Source organism: Jaculus jaculus, chromosome 16, assembly GCF_020740685.1.
Source record: "Jaculus jaculus isolate mJacJac1 chromosome 16, mJacJac1.mat.Y.cur, whole genome shotgun sequence".
Lineage (NCBI taxonomy): Eukaryota > Metazoa > Chordata > Mammalia > Rodentia > Dipodidae > Jaculus > Jaculus jaculus.
This window is the reverse complement of record NC_059117.1, coordinates 34,921,897-34,945,538: the sequence shown is the minus strand read 5'-3', so window position 1 is coordinate 34,945,538 and position 23,642 is coordinate 34,921,897. Positions and strand designations below refer to the sequence as shown.

The following is a 23,642-nucleotide window of genomic DNA, read 5'->3' as shown; positions in this document are numbered from 1 at the left end:
AGTGGGTATGCAGAGCCTCTAACCACTGCAAACTCCAGAAGTACGTTCTGTGGGTATAAAGCAGAGTTGGGAGTTTATTAGAAGACATTTATAGCAGATTTAAGCATGGAATTAAGAGAAATAAGCAATCAAGCATTCAGGCCACACCAGGGAGTAGATCCAGGCTTTTCAAGGGACAGTCATACTTCATTGTTTTTATGATAGGCTAGGCATGATTATAATTTTGGTGAGTTCTCAAGTTATTATCATCAAAGGATTGTTAAATTTAAATGAGGTCAGAGGATGGTTTCTGAGGTGGACCTGACATAATTAAGATTGATAAGGTAAAATTCTAGATCAAAGAGATGTAGGAAGTTAAGATAGCTTCACTGTAAATACAAGTTAATGGTCTTGTTTGTAAGAGTCCCAGAAAGTACCCTGGAAGTGAGGAATAAGGCCACACTGGAAGTCATACATGCTTAGGCCTTAAACCTGACTTATTGTTATCTTAATATTATAAGAAATGTCTCTGTGTCAGCAACCTTCACAGCAAGTGTTATTTTTGTCAGGATTCTTGATTCTCAGCTGGCAAGAGGCATCAACCAGAGTGAGGTGACAGGCTCTTTCTTTTTCTTCCCCTGTCCCCATGATTTTTCCCTGCCTTTCTATCCTGCTTGATGGCACATTTCTGCTAAAGCTTTTTTGGTAGTTGAAAGTTACTAATTGAAAAGGTAATACATGAGAACAGATACTGCATGACTTTGGTAGTGGATTTAGAAATGATAGACAGCTATAGTGCAGCCACTTACCCCCTGCTGCCTCAACATCTATGTGACAGTGACTTCATAACACACTTACCTGCCCTTTTTCACTTGGGAGCAAATAGCTTTTCCAAATTTTGCTATTATAAACAATAATTGGTATTGCCCAGTTCTACACAAGTCTCTTCCTAAGTTTACATTCTTATGGATAAATGCCCAACATAATTACTGTTTGCAGACATGTTAAGCCCTTTTATGATTTGCCCAGCACTTTCCCATTAAAGTTTACACTGGTTTTTTACTTATGCCAGAGAGTACATAAAAGTCCTTACTCTATGAGATTCTTCTCTCCTTCACCTGCAGTCTCACAAAGATGCTGACTTTTAGTAGGAGAAGCTAAAGTCTTTGTCAGGTTGCTGGGAGGGAGAATGGAAGAAAAAGAAATTATACTTTGTTCAAATTCACATTTCTTTCTTCATAATTAATCCATTTGCCTCCTTGGCCCATTTTCCATACATTGACTCGAATCAATTCTTTGTATATACAGGATACAAAATTTGGTTATGTATGGTTTTTCCCAGTTTACTTCCTGCTATTTAGTTATTTTCATGAATAAAATTGTTCATTCTTATTTTCTTAATTTAAAAAATTACCTGTAAATTAAAAAGCTCTTTCCTGCCCAGTGGCCCTTTCAATTTCTTCTGGAGTTGCACTTTCCACTTAGGTCTTTAATATCACTGTAATTTACTTTTGTAATGTAAACAGTAAGATTTCTTTGTTACCTATCATATGCATAAGTTTTCTTCAGTTAATTTATCATTAGGATAAAAATATCCATTTTATTTGGAGAGATTAAAATTCTGTTAGCAACTCTTCTCTTAAGTTACATATGTTGGCTATAGATTGAATTAGTCACTTGACCTCTCTGGGCTTTAGTTTTCTTGTCTCTTAAATTATTAAAGAGACAAGAGTTCTTTTAGCTATAAAATGCTCTCCCCCATCTTTACATATACACCCAGAAACATCTGTACTTGGAAGGGTTGGGTTGAACTCTTTGGGGGAAAATGTTGCCATTTTATAATGGAGAGCAATTGACTGCTCAGGAAGCTTCCAGTAGCTCTTTTAAAAGAAAATTCTAATTGAATATGCCTATCAATGCCAAGAATCGTTCTGTTCTTTTATGTTCTAAAAATATTCCTGTAGACAGAACTTCTAAAAATTTATTCTTTGTGAAATGGTGTTGATATGGGACAGATGGAATTTAGTCTATCTGGCTAGAACTGTCTGTGTTATCAGGTTATTAAAGCCATAATTTAAGTCAAGTTGTTAAATATTTGGAATTGTTTTTCTGAGTTCAGAATGTCCAAAGAGGACAGAGATCTGGCATTCCTAAGTCTTGACAAACTAAGAGTCAGTAGATGTTAATTGCTTTAGCTGGTTATTGTTGGTGGCTTGGGTTCCTTAACTAACCACTGTCCACAGAATCATTCTAAACTACTGTTTTTTTAAAATACAAATCCATGTCTCCTGCAGGGAAAACTCTCATGGAGAATTACTTTGTGAGTGTGCTCCTAAGTTGTATGTGAACTTTGATCCCCTGTGCTGGACACGGGCTTCTCATCAGCATGTGGAACTGGATCTGGTGAAGAAGACAGTTGTCGATGATGTGAAATGTTTCCCAGTTTAAATGTTAGATCAAATGTGTTAAGTCCAAAATTGTATCATCGCTTGGATTCCATTACTAGTTTACTGAGCACTTCAAGTTTTTTTAAAATTATTATTTACCTGTGAGGAGAGAGAGAGAGAGAGATGTATAGGCACCCCTACCAGTGCATCCAAACTCCAGATACATGCGCCAGTCTGTATATCTAGCTTTATGTGGGTTTACTGGGCCTTCAGATAAAGCACTCTTAACTGCTGAGCCATCTCTCTAGTCAGCACTTTAAGTTTTTAAAAAAGCCTCCTATTACAGAAAATTGACCTGCACACGGTAAGCAAAAAATTCAGGGAGACCCATCACTCACACTCGGTCTATAAATGCAGACAAGCCTTGGCAAGAATTCCTTCTTGACAGAGTAGGCACAACTTTCACATAGTAGTGGCTCATCATTTATGGGGAAGAATCTTATCTGGGCAGGTTTGTGTGTAAAGATTTTGACTTCAGGCATCTCTAGTGGGTAGTTATTTAAGAAAAGAGAACTTTTCATCTGTGTTATTATATAAATGTTTCTTCTTTTTCAGTTCTTCTGCCCTCCACTACACCCGATCTAAAGAAAAAAAAAAAGTGAGAGATCTCCCATGCATCCAAACTCATTCATTTATTCTAACCTCCTTTCTTCCTTTACTTCTCTGGGCTTGTGATCATTGTTGTTAGTGTTTTTGTGATTGTTTGCATGTCTCCCAAAGCATTCTAGCAAGAGCATTGCATTTAAAATGCTCTCAGTCTATTGCAATACCAACTTTCTACAACTGTGTGGAATGACAGGAGTGACACATCGTCTTGCCTCTCTTCTTGTCTTATTTCCAAATGTGAAGTTCTTGAGGTGGTTGCTGCCGAGATTAAAGAAGGCACTGCTCTCTAAAGCCACTCAGCAATGTGTGAAACAGGAGTGTTCACTTAAGATGGCTCCTATCTCCTCCCAACCCAGGTCAAGTGATCTAGCAGTTGCCATGGTGACTAGGAATTGTTCATTCCATAACTTGCATAAGTACTGAGACCGCCCTTTCATTGCAGCCTTGCCCTCTCTGGAGCTAACCCACGTGTGCAGACACATAAGAGCACATCGTCGTGCACACACTGCATGCGCGCATTTGCACACCCAAAGGACATTTGGAAAGATAACAGAGTCCCTGGCTTTGAATCGTTTCCATTTTTAAAGTACTTTATACTTTTCTTCCATTTAAGTTTGAAGAATGCTTCTGCCAGGCCCAATCACAGCTAAGAACTAGCTAGCTTAGGCAGCTTTAGTGTCTGAATTAGGTCTTCACATGATTAGGAGGCATTATCAAGTACTCCTGAGTTTCAGATCCTGTAGGAAGAATTTAAATGGAGATGACCTCTGGGCTGGGTCCTACAACTCTAGAAATTTTAGACTATCCACTTCCCATTCAGATTTAAATGCTTCTGTAAAGCTGAAATTTTTTTATCTTTTCATCTATACTTGTCATTTCTGTGAAAGCTCCATGGAAATAAGATTTTATAGTTATTCATTACTTTGCCTTTAAAAAAATGTCTTAGGGCTTAGTGGTTAAGGTGCTTGCCTGTGAAGCTTAAGGACCCGTGTTCAACTCCCCAAATCCCACATAAGCCATATGCACAAGGTGGCACATGTGTCTGGAGTTCAATTATAGTGGCTGGATGTCCTGGTACCCCAATTCTCTCTCTGTCTATCTCTAGCTCTCTTGCTCTCTCTCAAGAAAGGACAATCTGGGCTAGGGAAATGGCTAAACAGTTGAGGCGTTTGCCCGTGAAGCCTAAGGACCCTGGTTCGATTCCCCAGGACCTATGTAAGCCAGATGCACAAGTAGGCACATGCATCGAGTTTGTTTTCAGTGGCTAGAGGTCCTGGCATGCCCATTCTCTCTCTCTCTCTCTCTCTCAAATAAATAAATACATAAATAAGTAAATAAATAAATAAAATATTTTTTAAAAAATAAGTACTGAAAATTGACCTGTCCATAAAGTTTATTTTTAAAAAAAAGAAAGGAAGGAAAGAAGGAAGGAAGGTAGGTAGGTAGGTAGAAAGAACGGGAGAGTCTGTTGGGCTTACCTCAAAAACAATAAATAAATAAAAGTCGTAGATAGCCAGGCATGATGGCTCATGCCTATAATCCCAGCACTCAGGAGGCTAAAGTGGGAGAAAAATGGTGAATTCAAGGCCAGTCTGAGCTATAAAGTGAGCTCTAGATCAGCCTGGATTATAGTGAGATCCTCCCCCCTGCCAAAAAAGAAGTTTTCGGTTAAATGGGTATTATCTTTTGAGTTTCATGGAGGTGCATTAGTGGAGGTAGAAGTAAGGGCTGTTTTCAGTGTCAAGTTGTCTCACCGTCACCACCCCCAGTATGGGGAGTCTCACATAGATCCTGTGTGGAGCTGTGGAGTACCCCACGTGTTGATGGCATTTCTCCAGAGACCCTGGTCATTGGCCATGCTTTGCTCTTCCTACTTGCATGTTAGGGAATGCTGAAGGCTCTGGCTTGGTTCTAAAGTTATCTTCTCTCTTCTGAGCTACAGAAGCCTTCAGAGAGGGCTCTCCGTGTGTGTTCGTGTCATGCGGGCATGTCAGACGTGCACACTACGCAGGGTTCTCAGTTGCCCTTTCCCATGGTGGTTCCAGGGATGCCACAGTGCTGAAGAACCGTGGTTTCCTCATGCACGCGGGGTGTGATTTAGTCGCAATGACCCAGGTGACGGAGGCGGACATAGGCCACTTTGTGTTGTGACTCCTTGGTTCTCTGTGCTTCAGTCACTGAAGGGTGTCACTGCTTTCTTTTGACCATCAGTGCCCCTCCCCCAAGACTGAGGGCTCCCCTCACATTAACAAAGTCCTGAAATTCTATCATTAAAAAAAAAAAAATGGACCAGTCAGCAACACCTGATCCTTTCCCTCTTTTCTTTTTGCTGAGTAAAGTCTCTAGATGTGAGTGATTGTGGCAGTTGAGAAACAGGATTGAGGGCACCGTGATTTCCAAAGAGGAACAATTGTGCTTTCCCTCACCATAAGTGACCCAGCTCATCATCCTCAGGCCTCCTCTGGAGATGGCATTGAGCCTCCTTTCCACCAGGTTCAGTGAGCCCCAGAATAAACTGCCTGTCAGGGTCCATGCAGCACAACAGGGAGCAACAGTGATGATATGTAGTGTTTCCTTACATTCCCATGATATGTATGCATAATTTTGCATAACACTTTGGTATTACCGTAGTAGGAGATCATGTCCTTTGGAAATTGTGTGTTTTTCTGCATCTTTGTTGTGGGGAGACTAATTCCTTGTGTTTCTGGGCATCCCACACTCAGCTGAGATTTTAAGGTTGATACATACTAATTTTCCCATTTGGCTGGCAAGAAGACTAATGCCCAATAAAATTGAACACCTCGGTCAAGATTAGCCAGCTAATGAGCAGTAAGTCTAAGATTCAAACCCAAGCAGGTCCGTCTTTGTTTTGGTGGGTGGAGGGCAGGATACAAATGGATACCAGCTTAATTTTATTCAGGCCATGAGTACTTTGGAGGGATATCGTCATCCGAACTTAAGTTTTATGCTTTAATAATGGCTTCATACCCATGGACTAGGGAGCAGTGGAGCATGACCGTAGCATGGGGTTTGGTGGAGAGCTTTTTGGTAAGCATGTGGAGTATTAAGTGCATTAGACTTATCTAGTCCTTGATGATGGCAAGCCAGTTGAGTGGGACTCTGGTCATTCTTTACATATATTATCTTTTTCTAGTGCCTCGAGGTCTGTAATATATTTCTGAGGATGCCTTGGAGTTTGGGGGAGAGGTTATATCTTTTCCTTTAGCAACATGGCTTAATGGCAGTTGCCAGGATTTGGCTGTACCTAAGGCAAGCGCTACGAACTCTGCCCTCTCAGCGCAGTTTGGCACCTTGTCTGCATCCATGAACCTGGCTTTTCTTCCTGGGGGAGAAGTGGTTCCAAAGGCCCCAGTGTCAGAATCAAGCTTGGTTTCTGCTCTGGGGTAGTTATGCCTATGACTTGGGTCTGTCTGACACTGCAGCCTTGGTTCATAGCCACAGGGGGTCTAGATCTTTTCTTTTTATTCTGTGGGCGCCCCACTTCAGTGTCTCTTCCCTAGCCTACTCTGCATGCTCAGCTCCCTGGGGCTGAACCTGGTCCTGGCTTTGGCCACCATCTCTGCTCTTGGTCTTGGACCATTTGAATTTGTAGTGACATCCACCTGGAGCTGCTTTGGGTGATAACACACATCTACACATCTGGTTAATCCCTCACTCAACCTCGCTCCCTCTCCTGTGATGTCGGGGATGAGCCCAGGGCCTTGCACATAGGAGGCAGGCTGTCTGTCAGTCTATCTCTGAGCTCCTTCCCCAGTCCCTTAATCGTTTGCTTGGTCCATTCTGTCTTGCCATCAAGATTCTTTTGTCTTCTCCTCCTCCTTTTTTTTTTTTTTTTTTTTTTTGTTTGCTTGTTTGTTTTTCAAAGTAGGGTTTCACTAAAGCCTAGGTTGATGTGGAAATCACTGTGTAGTCTCAAGGTGGCCTCAAACCCATGATAATCCTCATACCTCTGCCTCCCAAGTGCTGGGATTAAAGGCGTGCGCCACCATGCCTGTCTTGTCTCCTCCATTTATAAAAACTGTTTCCCCATGAGAAAGAATAATGAGCTATATTGTCAATGATTTCTGTAAAGTTTAGTCTCAGATGACCAAAGACAGTCCTTTCTTCCTCTTCCCTTCCCTTGCCTGCCTTCCTTTCTCTCATCCGTTCTTTTTCAAGTGAGCATTATAATTCTGTTACACCCACATTTACAGGACCAACATAGATGTAGGCTGTACTACTTCGGTCTGCTGAGCTTTGTGTGGGTTTTCACTGGACGACATGGAAAGAGATACTCGCTGCTAAGTCACACGCTGTGATTGTTTGATTCAGGTGTCCCCCACAGACTTATATATTCTAAATGCTAGGTCCCAAGATGGTGGCAATATGATCATTAGAGCCTCCTACGGGCAAAGTAATGTTGGGGGGCGGGCTTATGGATGTTATAACAGCCAGCTTCCCCTTGCCAGTGTTTGGCTTACTCTCCTGCTGCTGTTGCCTACCTGATATTGGCCAAGAGGTGATGTCCAGCCTCTGTTCATGCCCAGGTTTCCCCTGTCATCATGGAGCTTCCCTTGGAGTTTGTAAGTCGAAATAAACCCTTTCCTCCCACAAGCTGCTGTGTGAGAGTGCTCTGTACCCAGTGAGAAGCTGACTGCAATAGTAAGATGGTACCGAGAAATGGGACGTTGATGCTGGAAACATGATTCTGCGGCTTTGGCCTTTGGATCTGGTTTGTAGGAGGAATGTGGAAAACTTAGAAACCTTGGCCTAAGAAGACACCTTGCAGTGCTGTAAGTGCAGTTTTGTGGACTATTCTGAGCAGAGTTGAAAGACCTGAATGCAGTGAGAATTATGGACTGTCAAGTTTGGATCAGAGGGAGAAGAAACAGCTTTGTCAGGACTGGTCTAGAAGCAGTTTGTGTGAGAGTCTTATTGCATCCTGAGAACTTCTGCAGGGTTGCATTGTGTAGAAGTGGATTGGTGTGAACAGAAGGATATGGCACAGAAAGAAACAAAATCTTTGGGCCTAAACCGCTGCCCATTCAGCTGCAATTGTTTGAGAGATTATAGTCATTGAGATTGAGCCAGCTGATCTGCATTGGGACATCAGGAAGAATGCGGGCTCTTTTGAAAGTAAGGGGCCTGGATGCTGAAGAAATGTCCTGCTCCTCAAAGTTGGCTTTATTCACCCCTGGATTAACAAGTTGGTAGCCAACCTGGGACTATGGAATATAACAAATGCAGGAAACATAAAGTAATTGGATTATTATTATTATTATGGCTCAATTAAAAGACCTAGGACTATGGGAATGTTTGAACAGCACTGAGATTGATTTTTAAAAGTTATGGAGACTTTTTTTTGTTTTATTTTTATTTATTTATTTGAGAGTAACAGACAGAGAACGAGGCAGAGAGAGAGAGAGAGAGAGAGGGAGGGAGGGAGAGAGAATGGGTGTGCCAGGGCTTCCAGCCACTGCAGATGAATTCTAGATGCGTGCACCCCTTGTGCGTCTGGCTAACATGGGACATGGGAAATTGAGCCTCGAACCAGGGTCCTTAGGCTTCACAGGCAAGTGCTTAACCGCTAAGCCATCTCTCCAGCCCAAGTTATGGAGACTTTTAAAGTGGTAAAATGCATTGCATTGATTCCATTGTAGATGGCTATCAGTTTATGGGGGCCAGGGGTAGAAGGTGGTGGTTTGATTCAAGTATCTCCCATAAACTTATGTGTTCTGAGTGCTAGGTCCCCAGCTGGTGGCAATTTGGGAATTGGAGCCTCCTAGAGGTGATGCATTGTTGGGGGCAGGCTTATGGGTGTTATAGCCAGCTTCCCCTTGCCTGTGTTTGGCACACTTTTCTGCTACTATTGTCCTGATGTTGGTCAGGGTTGATGTCTGCCCTCTGCTCATGCCACATTTTCCCCTCCCATCATGGACCTTCCCCTTGAGTCTTGTGGCCAAAATAAACCCTCTCCCCTCCCATAAGCTGCTCTTGGTCAAGTGTTTTCTGCCAGTAACAAGCAGCTAACTGCAACACATGCCTTCTTCCTAGTTGGGAGAATCAACACTTTGGACTTTGGGAGGAAAGTAGAGCCAAGGCAGATGGGTGTTACAGAGCTTTATCACTGGAAAGGATGCAGAGGCCAGCCCTTATTCTCAAGCGAGACGTCTCTGCATGTTCTGTAGTCTTATTGACAGGCTCTGCCCCAGCTTGAGAAATGTGTCATTATACCTCTGTCCTAAGTGCTGCCTTAAACTGAACTGCAGCCGGTCTCTTTTATCTGGCCACCCACTGGTGGAAAATTACCTCCAGGACATCATGAGTAACTCCAGGGCACCCTCTCCCACAAGGCTCAGCTCAGAGAATGGAAACAATGCACTGTTGGTTCTTCTGATTTCATGTGTCTCACACGTTCTGGTAACGTGAACTGAACCTCCCAGGGCATGTTTTCTCTGATTCCACCACCACCCCCGCCGCCCCACTGCGGCTGCGTGATGCAGAGTCCTGGGAAACTGGTCAGCATACCCATGTACCCACAGGCTGATCTCTTCCCTGCTGTGTTTGTTATCAGCTTTTTATAGTATTTATAGAGCCACTGTAGTGATTGCATTAGATAATGGGCATGCGCCCTTGCCTGCTCTGTGGAAAACCCTTGGTAAGTGTTAGTTGTGGCTGTCAAGTCTGAGTCTCTCTGTTGTCCTTTTCCTAATGAGTCAATTTCTGGCATACAGCCACACTGCCCCCTTAGCTCCAGAGCTGGGTTTACCTCTGCGGCTGTGGAATAGTGTTGCTGCTTGATGTTTTAGATACTAAAATATATAGCATCTATTATCTCAGAAAGCGGTCAGGTCCCAGGTCTGTCTCCCAGTGGTTTTCACACAGACCTCTAAGGCCAACACCCCAAATGAGGATAGGCCATTTTGAGCTGATCAGAGAGCCCTGGCCTTCTTTGTCATGATTTGACAAGCATGCCAGCTCTTCTCAGTTGATCTGGGTCTATTTGAATGCTGTATTTAAGTAGATGGTCAAAGTCCAGAGCAGGGTGGCTCGTGTCATCTGTCACTAGAGTAGCTTGGTCTCACCTCCTGCAAATAAGCACCTCTCAGCAGTTCCTGTGTCTCAGCCCCGTCACGGTTCACCACTTTGTTGAGATATAAGGTGCTGCTCCGTGAATCGACACTTCAGTATCCACATTCCCCCTTTTGTGCACTGGCTTATTCAGTGAATGTTCACCGAGAAAGCGTGAAGTGTCAAGATCCAGCTCACTGTCGGCAATACAAAGTGTAAGAAGGTAGGATGTGTGCTGAAAGTGAGCTTATGGTGTGGGGAAGACAGAGAAGTCTGTCGGAAGTGCCCGGCAGGGCGCTAAGAGAATGACGCTTGTCATGCCATAGGGTCACGTGGAACCACCAAACCTGGAGGCCAGGGCAGCCAGCTTCCAGGAGGAGGCGATTCTTGCCGTGCACTTTATGGGAAGAATAGCAGTTGAGAGAGACGGTGTGAGGAAAGGAGCCGTCCCAGGCTGTTGGCCGTAGTTGTGTTGCTGGAAGTTAGCACCTGCAGTACTGTTGTCATCAAATTAGGTGACTCACTGCTTCCCCTTTGAAGAGTTCTCTGATGTCTGCATCAGACAGGGTGCTCTCGGAGCAGTAACATGTAAGGGGATCGCTAGGCAAAGGCAATGGAGCAGGAAGGAGAGGCTCAGTGCACAAAAGACTCATCGTTCCCAGTTCACAATTTAGCCTGCCATGTGGCCTGGTCGTGACCACCTGCTTTGTTGTTCATGAGTCATAGACAAGTTACAGCACCACTTAATCAGTGCCTCTCTGGTATAATGGAACCTGGCTTCCTAAATGTTAGCTGCAGGGGAGCCAGTTGGCCAGCATCCCAGCACACGTGGATTGGGCAGGTTGAACAATGCTCCAGGTCAGAGGACCTCTCTTGTCAGACACTGAAGGCAGGAGGAAAGGGTCTGCGAGGAGAAGGCAATGGAAGCTTCACCATCAGGGTGACCTTGAGCCATAGGGGCCAGAATCCGCCCTTCAATCTCTCTCTTTTGCTCGCTCACTGATTTGCATGTTCAGTACATCTTTATCAAGTAAATATCATGTGCCCAGTGCTGACCCAGGCATTAGAAAGAAAACAGAAGGCATAAGCCCTACCCATGTGACATTAGCACTTAGTGGAGGGGACTGGAGAAAGCAGATGCCTAGAGTCCGCTTAGTCAGGCGATAGGTGAATTTACCTAACTGGATATCTCATCTGAATATAGCGGGCAGGAGGCAGGAGACTTTCCAAAGAAGTTTTCTTAGGTGAGGTGGCAAATCTGAATTCTTGCATTTGGGATGGTTTGCATCTTTGGGGCTCATAAACTTTGGCGACGTTATAATCTCTGGATTTTGTCTAGAAAATAAAAGTAAAGCTGTACACAAAAATCTGATATACTTTTAGAGGGCTCTGAGTTCCTACAGCCTGTCTCTGCACCCCAAGCCAAAGGTTCTTATAAAAGTGTGGAGGACTGGAGGCACCATGTTACCCCTGCAAAATGCTAGGGGCTGCTTCTCAGAAGTTCATGGGAAGGGAGTCTCTTTCATTATTGTGACCCTCTCAGCAGGTCTGAGAGATACCTTCATGATCACCTTTTTTTTTTTTTTTTTTTTTGGTCATGGTGGTGATATGTGGAAATGTCAGTATAGTCAGAAAGTTGGCTCCAAAGAGCACTGCTTAGGACTTGCTAAACAATGAACACCAATCCTTACCTTGTAGAAAAATTACTATTCAAAAACTATGTAAATACCCTAAAAGTAAGTCTCTCTCTCTCATATGACTGATGGAAGAAAATAAGTATGAGTTTGATGTGGGAGTAAACGCTGAGCATGATCGGGAAGTCATCCCAGGTCAGCAGTGGGAACCCATTCTCTTAAGGCTGGCAGCATGGCCAGACTGAGAAACTGTATCGGCGCTGTTCGTCCGAAGCGTAGATCAGAACCAAGGCGTTGGGGAATGTGGAAGCTGTCCTCTGTTTCCATACTCCTGATGGCTCTGCAGAAGACCTTGGGAGTCTGGGCAACCCATGTTCCCTTATCACACAGGCTGCTCTACCTTCAGCTTCTAGGTGCTTCCTTTTCCCCACATGTCCCCTCTTCCCAAACAGTGTGCCCCAAGCCAAGTTGGGAAGAGTCCACAGGGCCAACTGTTAGAGTTCCTTGCCCCCTCCCCCATACTCCCAAGGTGAGTAGAGACAAGAACTGGTTGCTGCAGGCAAGTCTCAGGAGATACCATATTCACAGGCAGAGGTGGGGGGGGGGGCTTTCAGAAAGTGCACACCCTGCACTCAGCACCATGGGCGGAGGTGGAAAAGAATACAGCACTCTGCAACTCAGTTGTTCATACCATCGTCCCATCTCCCAAAGCCCCTCCTCTTCCAGACCACCAGCTTGATGTCCTTTACTCCAGCATGCTGTCCCGCTCTCTTCAGACACTTCACTGGCTCCTGCCCTGCCCTGCCATCTTGAGCCCCGTTCCTAGCTACCACTGATGGGATATTCCAAGTGTGACTCTTAACCCTAGCCAGAAATACTTTTTCTCTTGAATTCCAAAACAACTGTCTTCGTGATTGCCTCATCCAATGGTAGGACCTTTTCAGTGCCCTCCAGCCAGAGACCACTGGTAACACACCTGAAAATTGACTGAGTTGGGCTTAGTGGCATTGCTGTAAGGGTCTCATTTTGGTTGAAAGGGAGTTTGAAAAAGGATGGGTAGGACTTGGATTTCTTTTAGGTGACCTCGTGAAGGTCTTAAGGAAGTGAGTCTTTGCTCTGGATTTAAATGGAAGCAATTCTGTGGCTCTATCTTTTCTTCCCTACTGCAAAGCTACAGTTGCCATTGAAGAGAAGACAGATGCTCGGGATCTGGGTTTGGGGCCGTCTTGTAGGTTGACAACATTTATTCCTTGTGAACAGATGTAATTGCTGTGTTTGGGTCTCGCTTCGTCATGAGCACACACTGACCTTATCCGGTGTTGGCTTCCTACCAGATTATTTCTACTGTAACACCAGGAGAGTCTAGCTGTGTGCACCAGCTCAGCAACTAGGATCCAGGGCCTAGTAATACAGGGAGAGGGGTAATGTGTTGTTGTTGTCTTCTTTTTTTTGGGGGGGGGGAGTTCTATTTTCATTTTCAAACCCACATAGAATACTTTTGTGGTCATGTGTGTATGTGTGTGTGTGTAGGGGAGGTTCTTTACCCACAAGCAAACAGTGAAAGCTCTACATTCCACAAGCCAGCTGGCTTCTGATTCTACCTGAAGGGAGCATCAGGTGCCACCAGCTGAGCACTGAGTCTCCTAAGACTGCCCCCAGCCATTAAAGACAGTGACCTGCTCCAGCATGTCTTACCTTGACTTCTTATGCCTTTATAAAAAATATTATTTTGTTTTATTTATTTATTTGCAACCAGGGAGAGAGAGAGAGGAGACAGATACAGAATGGGCATGCCAGGACCTCCAGCCACTGAAAACAAATGCCAGTCACATGTATCCCCCTTGTGCATCTGGCTTAGATAGGTGCTGCGGTATCGAACCTGGGTCTATTGGCTTCACAGGCAAGCTCCTTAACCACTCAGCTATCTCTCCATCCCCCCATTACTACTGTTTTTGATTTTGTTTTAATTAATTAATTTATTTATTTTTATTAACAACTTCCATGATTATAAACAATATCCCATGGTAATGCCCTCCCTCCCCCCTCCCACTTTCCCCTTTGAGACTCCATTCTCCATCATATCCCCTCTCCTCTCAATCAGTCTCTTATTTTGATGTCATGATCTTTTCTTCCTATTATGATGGTCTTGTGTAGGTAGTGTCAGGCACTTGAAGTCATGGATATCCAGGCCATTTTGTGTCTGGGGGGAGCACATTGTAAGGAGTCCTACCCTTCATTTGGCTCTTACATTCTTTCTGCCACCTCTTCCGCAATGGACCCTGAGTCTTGGAAAGTATGATAGAGATATTGCAGTGCTGAGCACTCCTGTGTCACTTCTTCTCAGCACCATGATCCTTGTGGGATCCATATGCTACAAACAGGGGCTCCCACAACCTCCTCATGTCCCACTGATTTTCTTGAATGGTTATAAAACTCAGAGAAGCACATTTATCAGCTTATGATGAAGACTATTCTAAGGGATACAAACAAACAACTTGATAAAGCAATACACAGGGCCTGATCTAGAAGGATCTCAGGCCTGGGAGTTCCCGTCCCTGCACAGTTGGGATGTGCCCCCGTCCTGACAGGTAGATGAATTCCTGTTCACCTTCCTAGAAGTCCCTGAACACAGTCCTATGGGTTTTTATAGAGACTTCCTTATGGAACCATGACTGATTAAGTCATTGGCCATTGGTGACTAGTGCAACCTTCAGCCCTTCTGTCCTCCCCAGAGGTGGGGGGTTGTGAGTTCCATCCCTTCTCCTCCCAGCAGGTGGTTGGTTACCCTGGCAACCAGGCCTCCTATGGTGTGGTTATTTAAGGACTTTAACAAAAAAAAAATCACCTCATTAACATAGCTTAGGTGTGGTGGAAAGGGGCTTGTTGTAAGTAACAAAAGACGGCCTTTCTCCTTTATAGCTCTGGAAGTGTTCGGGCTGCTTTGGGAACCAAGGACAAAAGATCAAATAATTAAGCTAAGGATACTCAGTGCTGTACTCACTTGGGAAAATATAAGGATTACAGATGCTCTAAGTTAGGAACTCAAGATCAAACCTAAAGTATGTGTGTGGCTCAGGGGCCACTGTGTCCTCCCGGAGTTCTTGTCTCTCTGAATGGTTCTGCCTCAGGCCTTTGCTCCCTTGATCAAAAGCCTGTGTCTTTAGTCCACATGGTAGGCGGTCAGCAGCCCCTGAGTTTTCACAGTGCATCAGCCCCTTCCCTGGGCAGTGTGACAGAGCTTCCCCCGGGTGTCCATGGACCTTACACTCCCCTGCTCCCTGGTGTGTCCTGGCTGTCCCTTAGCCAGGGGGGCCTCGTCATTCAGTCTTTTCTTTGAGGCTCCTGAGCTCTTAAAGCAGAAAGTCATAAAACCGTAAATGTGTTTTCTAGTCTCAGCCGTCCACAAAGCTAAGGGGCCATCCTTGTTTTCATACCTGGTTTATCCTGTTATACCCCTCCAGGCCATTTCACCCCAATACCCCCCCCCTTTCATGAAGCTTCCCCAGTACCCACCTACTAAGAAGCCATTGTGTATGATCACCTCAGCTTCCTTCTGCCTCACATCCAGGCCTTAAGGATCCTGTCGGAAAGGAAGGCTTCCCTTTGTGGCCTCACTCTCCACTTGGATTCCTAACTGGCAGCTCTTGGGGCACAGCCTCTTCAGGCTGAACCCAGCCCTCCTGCGTGCAACTCCAGCCTGGCCCTCCCTTGCCCTCCCCTCTTCCTTGACTACTCTCATCTTAACAGAGCCAAGGCACTTGTCTCACTCATCTCTGCCAGCCACTTGTTGTATCAGGAGGGTCTGCCCGAAGGGGGAGGGGTACCCTCCTTCTTTGTTGTATAAATGACTGTCAAGCATTCTAACACCGTACTTGCCTTTTGTGCACTGTCCGTCATTGAACATATTTTCCATCATCAATTCACGCAGTGCTTTTAGTTCTTTACCAAATGAGTGCTGAAATAAAATTCCCTATCCGGAACATCGCCAATGCAACTTCCGCTCTTTCTCAGGAAGAGAAATTAGAGAAGTGTCCACAGGTTAGGATTCATTTAACTTAACGGCTCTTCTTCAGGGCTGGATGTAACACATGGGCCCATTGTGTTTTCGTGGCAGTGTTCAGTAACTTACATCTCCCTTCTTTCATTGATTTTTCTACTTTTTCTCCTGGTTTTGACAGATTTTCAAGATGGAACCTATTACAATGACATAAGATGCTATTGATAGTACATCAATCTGACTCAGCTCTCCCCCTGCCCAGTAGAGTACAGCTGCTGGCTGGGTGCATAGCCGTGTAATACACATCCCGTACGCAGACGGTAGAGAGCCCTGCCCCTCCATATGTATGCGCGCAGCCCGCAGAAGTTAATAACGCCATATATCACGTGCACAGAAGGTGCGAGATGTACTTCAGAGTGACAGCAGCTCATATAAAATGAATATCGGTTCACCATTAGAACGATTAGAGGAAACTAGGGGAAGATTTTGTCCATTCAGATCTGCTCTTTGAAATAATAGAATTACTTGACTGCTTCTGTGTGCCTGAGCACCCCGGTGTTTCCTTCTTTCTTTCCTTCCTTCCTTCCTTTCTTTCTTTTTTTTTTTTGTCAATATCTACCTCTCTTTCCAGCCACTTTATTTCACTTCAGCCACCAGGATAACAAAAGAACTGCCTGGGAGAAATGAAAAGATAGCAATTACACATTGGTATTCATGTTCCGGAGTCACACTGCCTTCCTTGGGGAGCGGAACAATGAGTATCCAGCATTAATTGCCACCGAACCCGTGCTTCTGACCTTGCTGAAATGTAATACAGTGGTTTGACATAGTGAAATTATTTCTCACTTAGAGATTAAGAAAGAATGATTTATAAAATTGTGTTATTTAAAATGGCCAATATTGTTTGTAAGAAAATCCAGGAGGAGTCAAATGACAACATTTTCTTAGAAACCAGGGCATCAGGCGTTGACATCACTACCTTTCCACTGATTTGGTCAGGACTTGGAGCATTATCGGTGCTTTTATTCTTATGAAAGGAGAATAAAATGTGTTGACATCTCTGATGGATCTAGAGAATTATAATAAGACACATGGCTATGGCTCATTTTATCTGTCCATGGGGATAGGATATGTTTGTACTTAACGGTAGGTAGCATGTTGTCAGTAGCAGAAAGATGCTTAAAACCCTAGCACAAGCTTCCCTTGTTAAAGAGTAAAACCTATTTTCTATCAACTTTTCTTTCTTTCTCAAGTCATCAGCAATGCATGTTAGATTTTCTTACATTCATCCTTCAGTTCTTTTTCTCTGGTGCCATTCTACTCCTGGTTGTTGCATATTGGGAGAGTTTCACAGCAAATGCCCTGAAGTTTGTGTCCATGGCTCAGACTTGAGCCCCACACTGCTGGATCAGCAGGGAGCGTCCCCTGACTGAGCCAGGTCAGCGGGCCACACTGGCTTTGGCCTATGGAAGCTGTGTGTGCAGAAATGAGTGATGGTTCAGCCCTCTCGCCTTTTGTAAAGGGACCGAGTGAAGAAGTCAGTGCAGCGGCCCATAGCATCCAAAGTCAGCCTATATAAGGTTCTAACTAGAGATCAATTTTTGCTTGTATTCTGGTAAAAGAAGTGCATAATAAATTAGAAAGCCATCTGAAGTCTGGGGAAAAACAAGGACCAGAATGCTCCAATGGGTAGTGTTTTATCCACCTTTGAAAGCAAGGCTTTGTCATTCTTTTACTGTCTAAATAGTAGACATTTTATGATTTTCCAGTTTTAGCAGCATTAAAAAAATTTACCCAGGTAAAAAAGAAGATAGTGCAAGTTCAATTAGTATGTTGTGCTTTTGGAAACTTTGAACTTTGTATTCTCTAAATCATATTGTTCAGGTAATTTCAAAAGCAAGCTCTTTGAATCCCAACACTTTCCCAAATACAACGCTCCCCACCCCAATCTCCTTGAAGGTATTCATGTTTCTAAGGCTCTATGTTTTTCATAGCCGTTGAGCCTGGATTCTGTACTATTAGAAAGGACATACTTGACCCTGTTCCTAATTCATTCAGAATCTTTAAAGAAACGATGCTGTGAAGCGAGCCTAGTAAATGCAGCTTTAGTTGGCTTTTTAATTTTCTCTCCCCCTCGCCCTCTCCCTCTCCCATCCATCACTCCTGAACACAATTAAAGCAAGATGATGAAGTGACGATGGTTCAGGTTAAGGAGCAAGACCGAAATGTGCTGGTGCTGAAGAAAGTGCCGAGCTGTGGCCCAGCCCCCACGGCGGCGGGGAGTGCCAGTGCCGAGAGCGATTGGAGGTGAGTCTCCCTGCAGCCCAGGCACGCGCTCTCTTTCCTTCCCTTCCCGGCTTTCACTTGCTCTCCTGTCTGCGGTCTGCCCTGCCCTCCCTCCCTCTCTTTTCTCCCCGCCTCCCCGGCGTTCTAGCTGACTGCAGAGCTCTTAGCAGCCAGATGGACTCGGTTCCCAGTGAGAGGACAGGGATGGCAAGAGCTTTTTAGCATTTAGGGGATGCCTTTGTTAGTAACCGATCACAATGGGCAGCTCCCGCCTCAGGGTCTTTGACCCCCACCTAGAGAGGAAAGAGTCGGCGGCGCTGCTGGGGCGAGAGCTGCCCTTGCCCACCTTCGATGTGCCTTATTTCAAATACATCGACGAGGAGGACGAGGACGACGAGTGGAGCAGCCGCTCGCAGTCTTCCTCGGAGGATGACTCCGGAGACTCTCTGCTCTCTGACAGATACGTGGTCGTGTCCGGGACCCCAGAGAAGATCTTGGAGCACCTTTTGAATGACTTGCACCTGGAAGAAGTCCAGGACAAAGAAACAGGTAAGGCAGGGGCTTCTCGGGCTTCCGGAAGGGCAGCAGCTGTTGCCCTGGTCCCCACTCCTCAGGGGCGAGGCTCCCACTGTTTGGAAACCGGGGTGGGCCAGAGCAGCATATGCTTTGTGTACCCCCGCCCCGCCTCCACCTCCAACACCCCCCCCACACACACACACCCCACTTCCCATGCCTGTGCTGTTTGTTTCCATCCAGTAAATGGACACATGTGGTTCCCAAACAGCTGCCTGGGAAGAACTATACAAAGAAAATAAGGAGATGGCAGGGTGTGCGTGTGCATGTGTGTGCGCGTGCATGCGTGTGTGTGTGTGTGTGTGTGTGTGTGTGTGTGGTAATTTTTACCAAATCAAACCTCAAGGCAATTGGCAAGAGGCCAACATTCAATAGCCCATGTGCTCTGTGTGTGGGGAGGGGGCTATCCAGCTTTTTCCTGGCCTGTAGGAAGTGCTGAGCTGGGGAGGGCATCTCCCTGCCAAATTGTCAACCATTCCTGACCAGCTTAGCAGCAACTTCTGCCTTTTTCCACGGGGCTTACAAACTGTCTGCCCAGAGCAAGCTCTGGGGTGCTCAAGAATACAGCTTCCCAGGCGGAAACTCGCTGCAGCCTTATTGATTAGATTTCTTGTCCTTTATTCAACATGAGAGCAAAATGTCACCTAGCTTTTCCGTCCGTGCACTTATAGAGACCCTATGTTCCATTCACAAATGACTTTCCCATAAGGTCCTTTGCCCCCCCCCCCAACACATGCCTCTCAGAACCAGGATGTGTTGCTTGTTCCAGCCTAGAGCAGTGATTCTGATGAGAAGGCTCTAGTGGTAGCCTGAGTTTTGCAACTCGATCCCTGACTAAGATGTACTTTTTGCTGCTCCAGTAGCACCTGTGACACCCACAGCTTAAAATATTGATTGTATCAAGAAAAGGCAGCTTTGTGATGTATTAATGTAGAGTAGCCACTGGGATATTTGACCACGCTGGAAAAGTTGTAAAACACCAACTAGGTGGAAGCAAGACTTCACTGGCATTCCAGTAGTTTTGTATGAACATGGGTGGTGTTTCGATCTGTAGTTCATGGTAAAGAGAAGCAACAACGTGTGAAATAATGAGAGGAGGCTACAGAGGAAAATGAAAAGCTCCGTGGCCCAGTCACTTAAAGCAATCACATTGTTTGATTTCAAAATTCAAGTACTTTATTTTGCATATAAATGGGAGTAAATAGGTCCCATTTATCCACAGGTTCTCATTTAGACACAAAGGTAAGATAAAAGTCTTCCTGTGACTTTCACTGGGTCATTTTTTTTGTCTATCAGTACTGACCCCAGGCTCTGTTCATATCATGGTGAAAGTGGACATGCATCTCCAGGTGCTGACTGCCAGACTGTTTTATACAGGTGGCTCGGGCTAGAATACAGGCGAGCTGTTATAGAAAGGATAGGACACGTTCAGTGGAGAAGAGCTGTGAAGGATTGAATGCTTCTGGTACCTTCACATCATAAGTGCAGAAAGCATTCCCTCTAACTTTTTACCAGTTTGCATTTTATTCTTTTTTCCCTTTCTTATGGTGCTGCAGATCAAACCCAGTGCCTCCTGAAAACTAGTCAAACATTCTGTTGCAGAGCTCCAAACCCAGCCTGTCATATTTACTTTTGAGGAAACGATGCAGGTGCTCACTAACAGACATACCATTTACCACTGGAAATGACAAGTCCCCATCATTTCTGTAACTAATGCCAGAACTGCTTCATGTTGGGAGTCGCTGGGCATGGTGCCTGGTGACTTTTATTTCTGCTTTCTTCTCAACTGTACCAACCATTGAGTCAGCCACATGCACACAAAGCAAAGATTAGAACTACAGTCTAGGTGGACAGGAGGATGGCCAGTCAGGGTCAACTGTCTCTGATTTCTGCTCTTTCTGTCCCCCTGAAGTTTAAGGGAAATATATACTTTCATAGAGGCCTTTAAAGAAAAATATGGTAACTTTTCCAACCAAAGGAAGATTTTTGTTTTATTTTCCAAGGAAGGGTCTCACTCTAGCCCAGGCTGACCCGGAACTCATTCTGTAGCCCCAGACTGGCCTGGAATTTACAGTTATCCTCCTTCCTCAGCCGAGTTGTGTGCAAAAAGGAGAATATTATCAAAATGAGAAAAAAAATAGTCAATTTGGAGATAATAATCAGTTCACATACTCTAGAGATCTATGTGGAAGTCACATATTTCTCTCCAAACTTCAAGTAGAAAAGCTATCATGTGGTTTTTATTGGTAACATTTAAAAATAGGAATATAGAATCATCATATGCAAACTGAAGAAAAGTTGTTCTAGTTGGTTATAGTTTGAACATGAGAGGTGTCCCCTTGCCACTGATGGAGGTGAATGCCAGCTTTATACCTAGGTCGGATTGGCAGCCGTCTTACCCAAGGCCTGTGCACGTATGAGCACAATAGAGGTGCAGAAGCCATATGGAAGACAGATGGAGGGAAACGAGAAGGGGCTGCAATAAAAGTACACAGCAGCATTTTTATGTTCTTGAGAGTCCCTTTTAGTGAGATGGAGCCATATGGGGCCAAGTATTGCCATATGGGGGCCCTGCCCAGGGCTCTGGTGGCAGTAAGAAGGAGAGGGCACTTGAGAAGAAGGAAATGGAAGTACATAGAAGCTGGGATGTGATTGTTCTGACATTCCTGTACTCCTCCTGGACCCACCACAGGCTGGTTCAGATAACTAAGCAAGAGGTGCATGGTCACATGTTTCCCACAAAAGTAACTTAACTTGTGAAATCTGTGTGTGGGCGCCTAAAGGAAAATCAACCCCTCCAGTGCTCTGCTTACATAGGACAAAAGTTGGCCTGACCACTCATTGATTTTAACATGCAAATGGAAAAGGTTGACTAAATTGAACGGGATAGCAAGGAGAATGCCAAGGCTTTTGAAAGAAAGCATTTATTTCTGTTGCTACTTGAAATCAAGAATAGAACCGAAACAATTCAATGATTCATACAGTGTTTTATCATCAAATCAAGCTGAATTTTAAAAATAAAAAATAATTTAAAAGATGCTTAAAACCACCCTAATGATTTTTCTAAATGATTTGATCCTTTTATACTTACCATACTGATTTCCATTATCATACATCCCTTTCCTGCCTGGCAGCATTGACATAGGAATTATCCAGTGATATCTGTGGAATGAATGGTTGGATGGATGGATGAATGAATGAATTTTTTAAACTCTTATAGAAGACTGGAAACTGCTGATAGGGAAGAAGAAAACCAACCAGGAATTTATTATGCCTTTCTGTGCAGGTAACTTTGAAATTTTCTAATGAAGATTATCTATGCCAATCTCTCTTCTTATGAAATCGGTAATATCTCCTAAATAGAAAACACCACTTCATTGAATTTAAACATTTCTCCTTTTTCCCATAGTTCTTCATTTTTTTAATGGAAAAAAACACAAAAAACACTGAGTAAAGCATTTATTCCTGATTGTGAAAAGTGATTGAAGCTATTTTCAAAGATTTCCTTTTCACTCGAGGTTCAGGTTCTGACTTGAAACACTCTGAAATGTTGGAGAAAATTAAAGCAATTTCTGCAACTCTATCTTTCATCTTCCCAGAAACAGGGCAAGACAATATTGTGACTTCCCAGCCTGGGAAGGACAAGAAAGGCAAAAAAAGAAAAGACCAAAGCACAGTTGGGAGAGGAGTGGAAGGAGCGGAGGAGCAGGTGTGAGCCCAGCCCGCGCTGCTCTGCGGTGGTGCGCGCAGGGTGCCTCTTCTCTGCAGAGGATAGAACATGTTTGGCTTCTAGAAGCTTCTATACACAACACTGACTTATGTTTCAAGGCAAGACAGCAACTGTATCAGATGGACTATACAGAGCAAGAAACACTGAAATTCTGTCGGCGTCTGTGTTATGATGGCTCCTAGAAAAAAAAAATGAGCCTATTTTCTTATTTTCCTTTTCTAATTCCATATTCATCTTCTTTGAACAAACTGTGCTTATAATGACAGGTTTCCAGGGAAAACAAGTAAACTGAGATAATAGGACCAAAGGAAAAGGTAAAGCCACTGGCTGGTTCTCATTGGACCTGACCTGGTTTCTTTACTGCTTCCCCCCCCCCTTTTCTTTTAGTATCACAAGGCTTCCATTCTGTATATTTTGTTTATGTGCCTTGGTGAAAAAAAATATATATGTCTGTGCAGCCTACCTTGATGACTCAGTGGGCACTTCTGTGCTCGTGGTTTATCTTTAACCATCATGATAGAGAAAACAAATTCCTTACTGTCCCTAAGGGGATACTTCACAGTGTGGAGTATGCCCCACTCCCCCACCCCAGGGACAGGTAGTCTAAGAGTTCTTGGGGATCAGCCTAGTGGCTTAGTTGAGCATTGCACTGACAGAACCCTGATTAAGTTAGGGTAGACACTTTGTTTTCTACTTAACTTCTCCCCTCCACTCCCCCACCCCCCTCCACGCCAGCACCAAACTTATAATAACCTTGTCACTTGATTTTTGTGGAGGAAAATTAAGAATGCTTTTCTGCTGAGGGTTGGAAAGGTAAGTTAGTTGAACTTCTTTGCAGACCTTGCAATATTACTACAACAGTGCCCAGTGCCTCTATTTCAGATTTCCACACCCAGGTCCCCAGATCTATAATAACCCTAATCACAGACGCTGTTACAGGGCTAAACTTTTGAAGATGGGTTACAGAAATTTTTGTCTGCCCGTGATTTTACATAATTTATATGTACATTGACTTAGATCCTTTTTTCCTTCTTCCTTAATGCATTTTTGATAGTGAGCATTGTGCATAAACACACTTACCACTCCTCTCTCATCCCGTCTATTGGTAGTGTCATGTGACAAATTGCCCAGTGATGCTTATCTTTGGCTGCATATGAGCAGCAAATGGGGTGCTTTAAACAAATTCCAGTGCTTGGACATTGATTCAGTTAGCCTAAGTTGAGGCTTAAGTCTTACCTAGGCTTTCACTGCTCCCTAGGTGATGGAAATGTGGTTAGAGTTGAACGCCTCTAAAGTGGAACATTGACTGTGTCTGTCTC

The 23,642-nt window shown here is 44.4% G+C and overlaps 1 protein-coding gene across 1 annotated transcript in view; it reads left to right on the top strand.

Annotated features, from left to right (window-relative positions):
* Positions 1 to 23,642, top strand: part of Rapgef5 (Rap guanine nucleotide exchange factor 5) — a 105,006-nt gene that overhangs the window by 11,229 nt on the left and 70,135 nt on the right. Inside the window, exons 2-3 of the mRNA XM_004652822.2 lie at positions 17,914 to 18,041; positions 18,481 to 18,569. Of these exons, the coding sequence (XP_004652879.2) occupies positions 17,914 to 18,041; positions 18,481 to 18,569 (217 nt within the window). The remainder of the gene's footprint in view (positions 1 to 17,913; positions 18,042 to 18,480; positions 18,570 to 23,642) is intronic.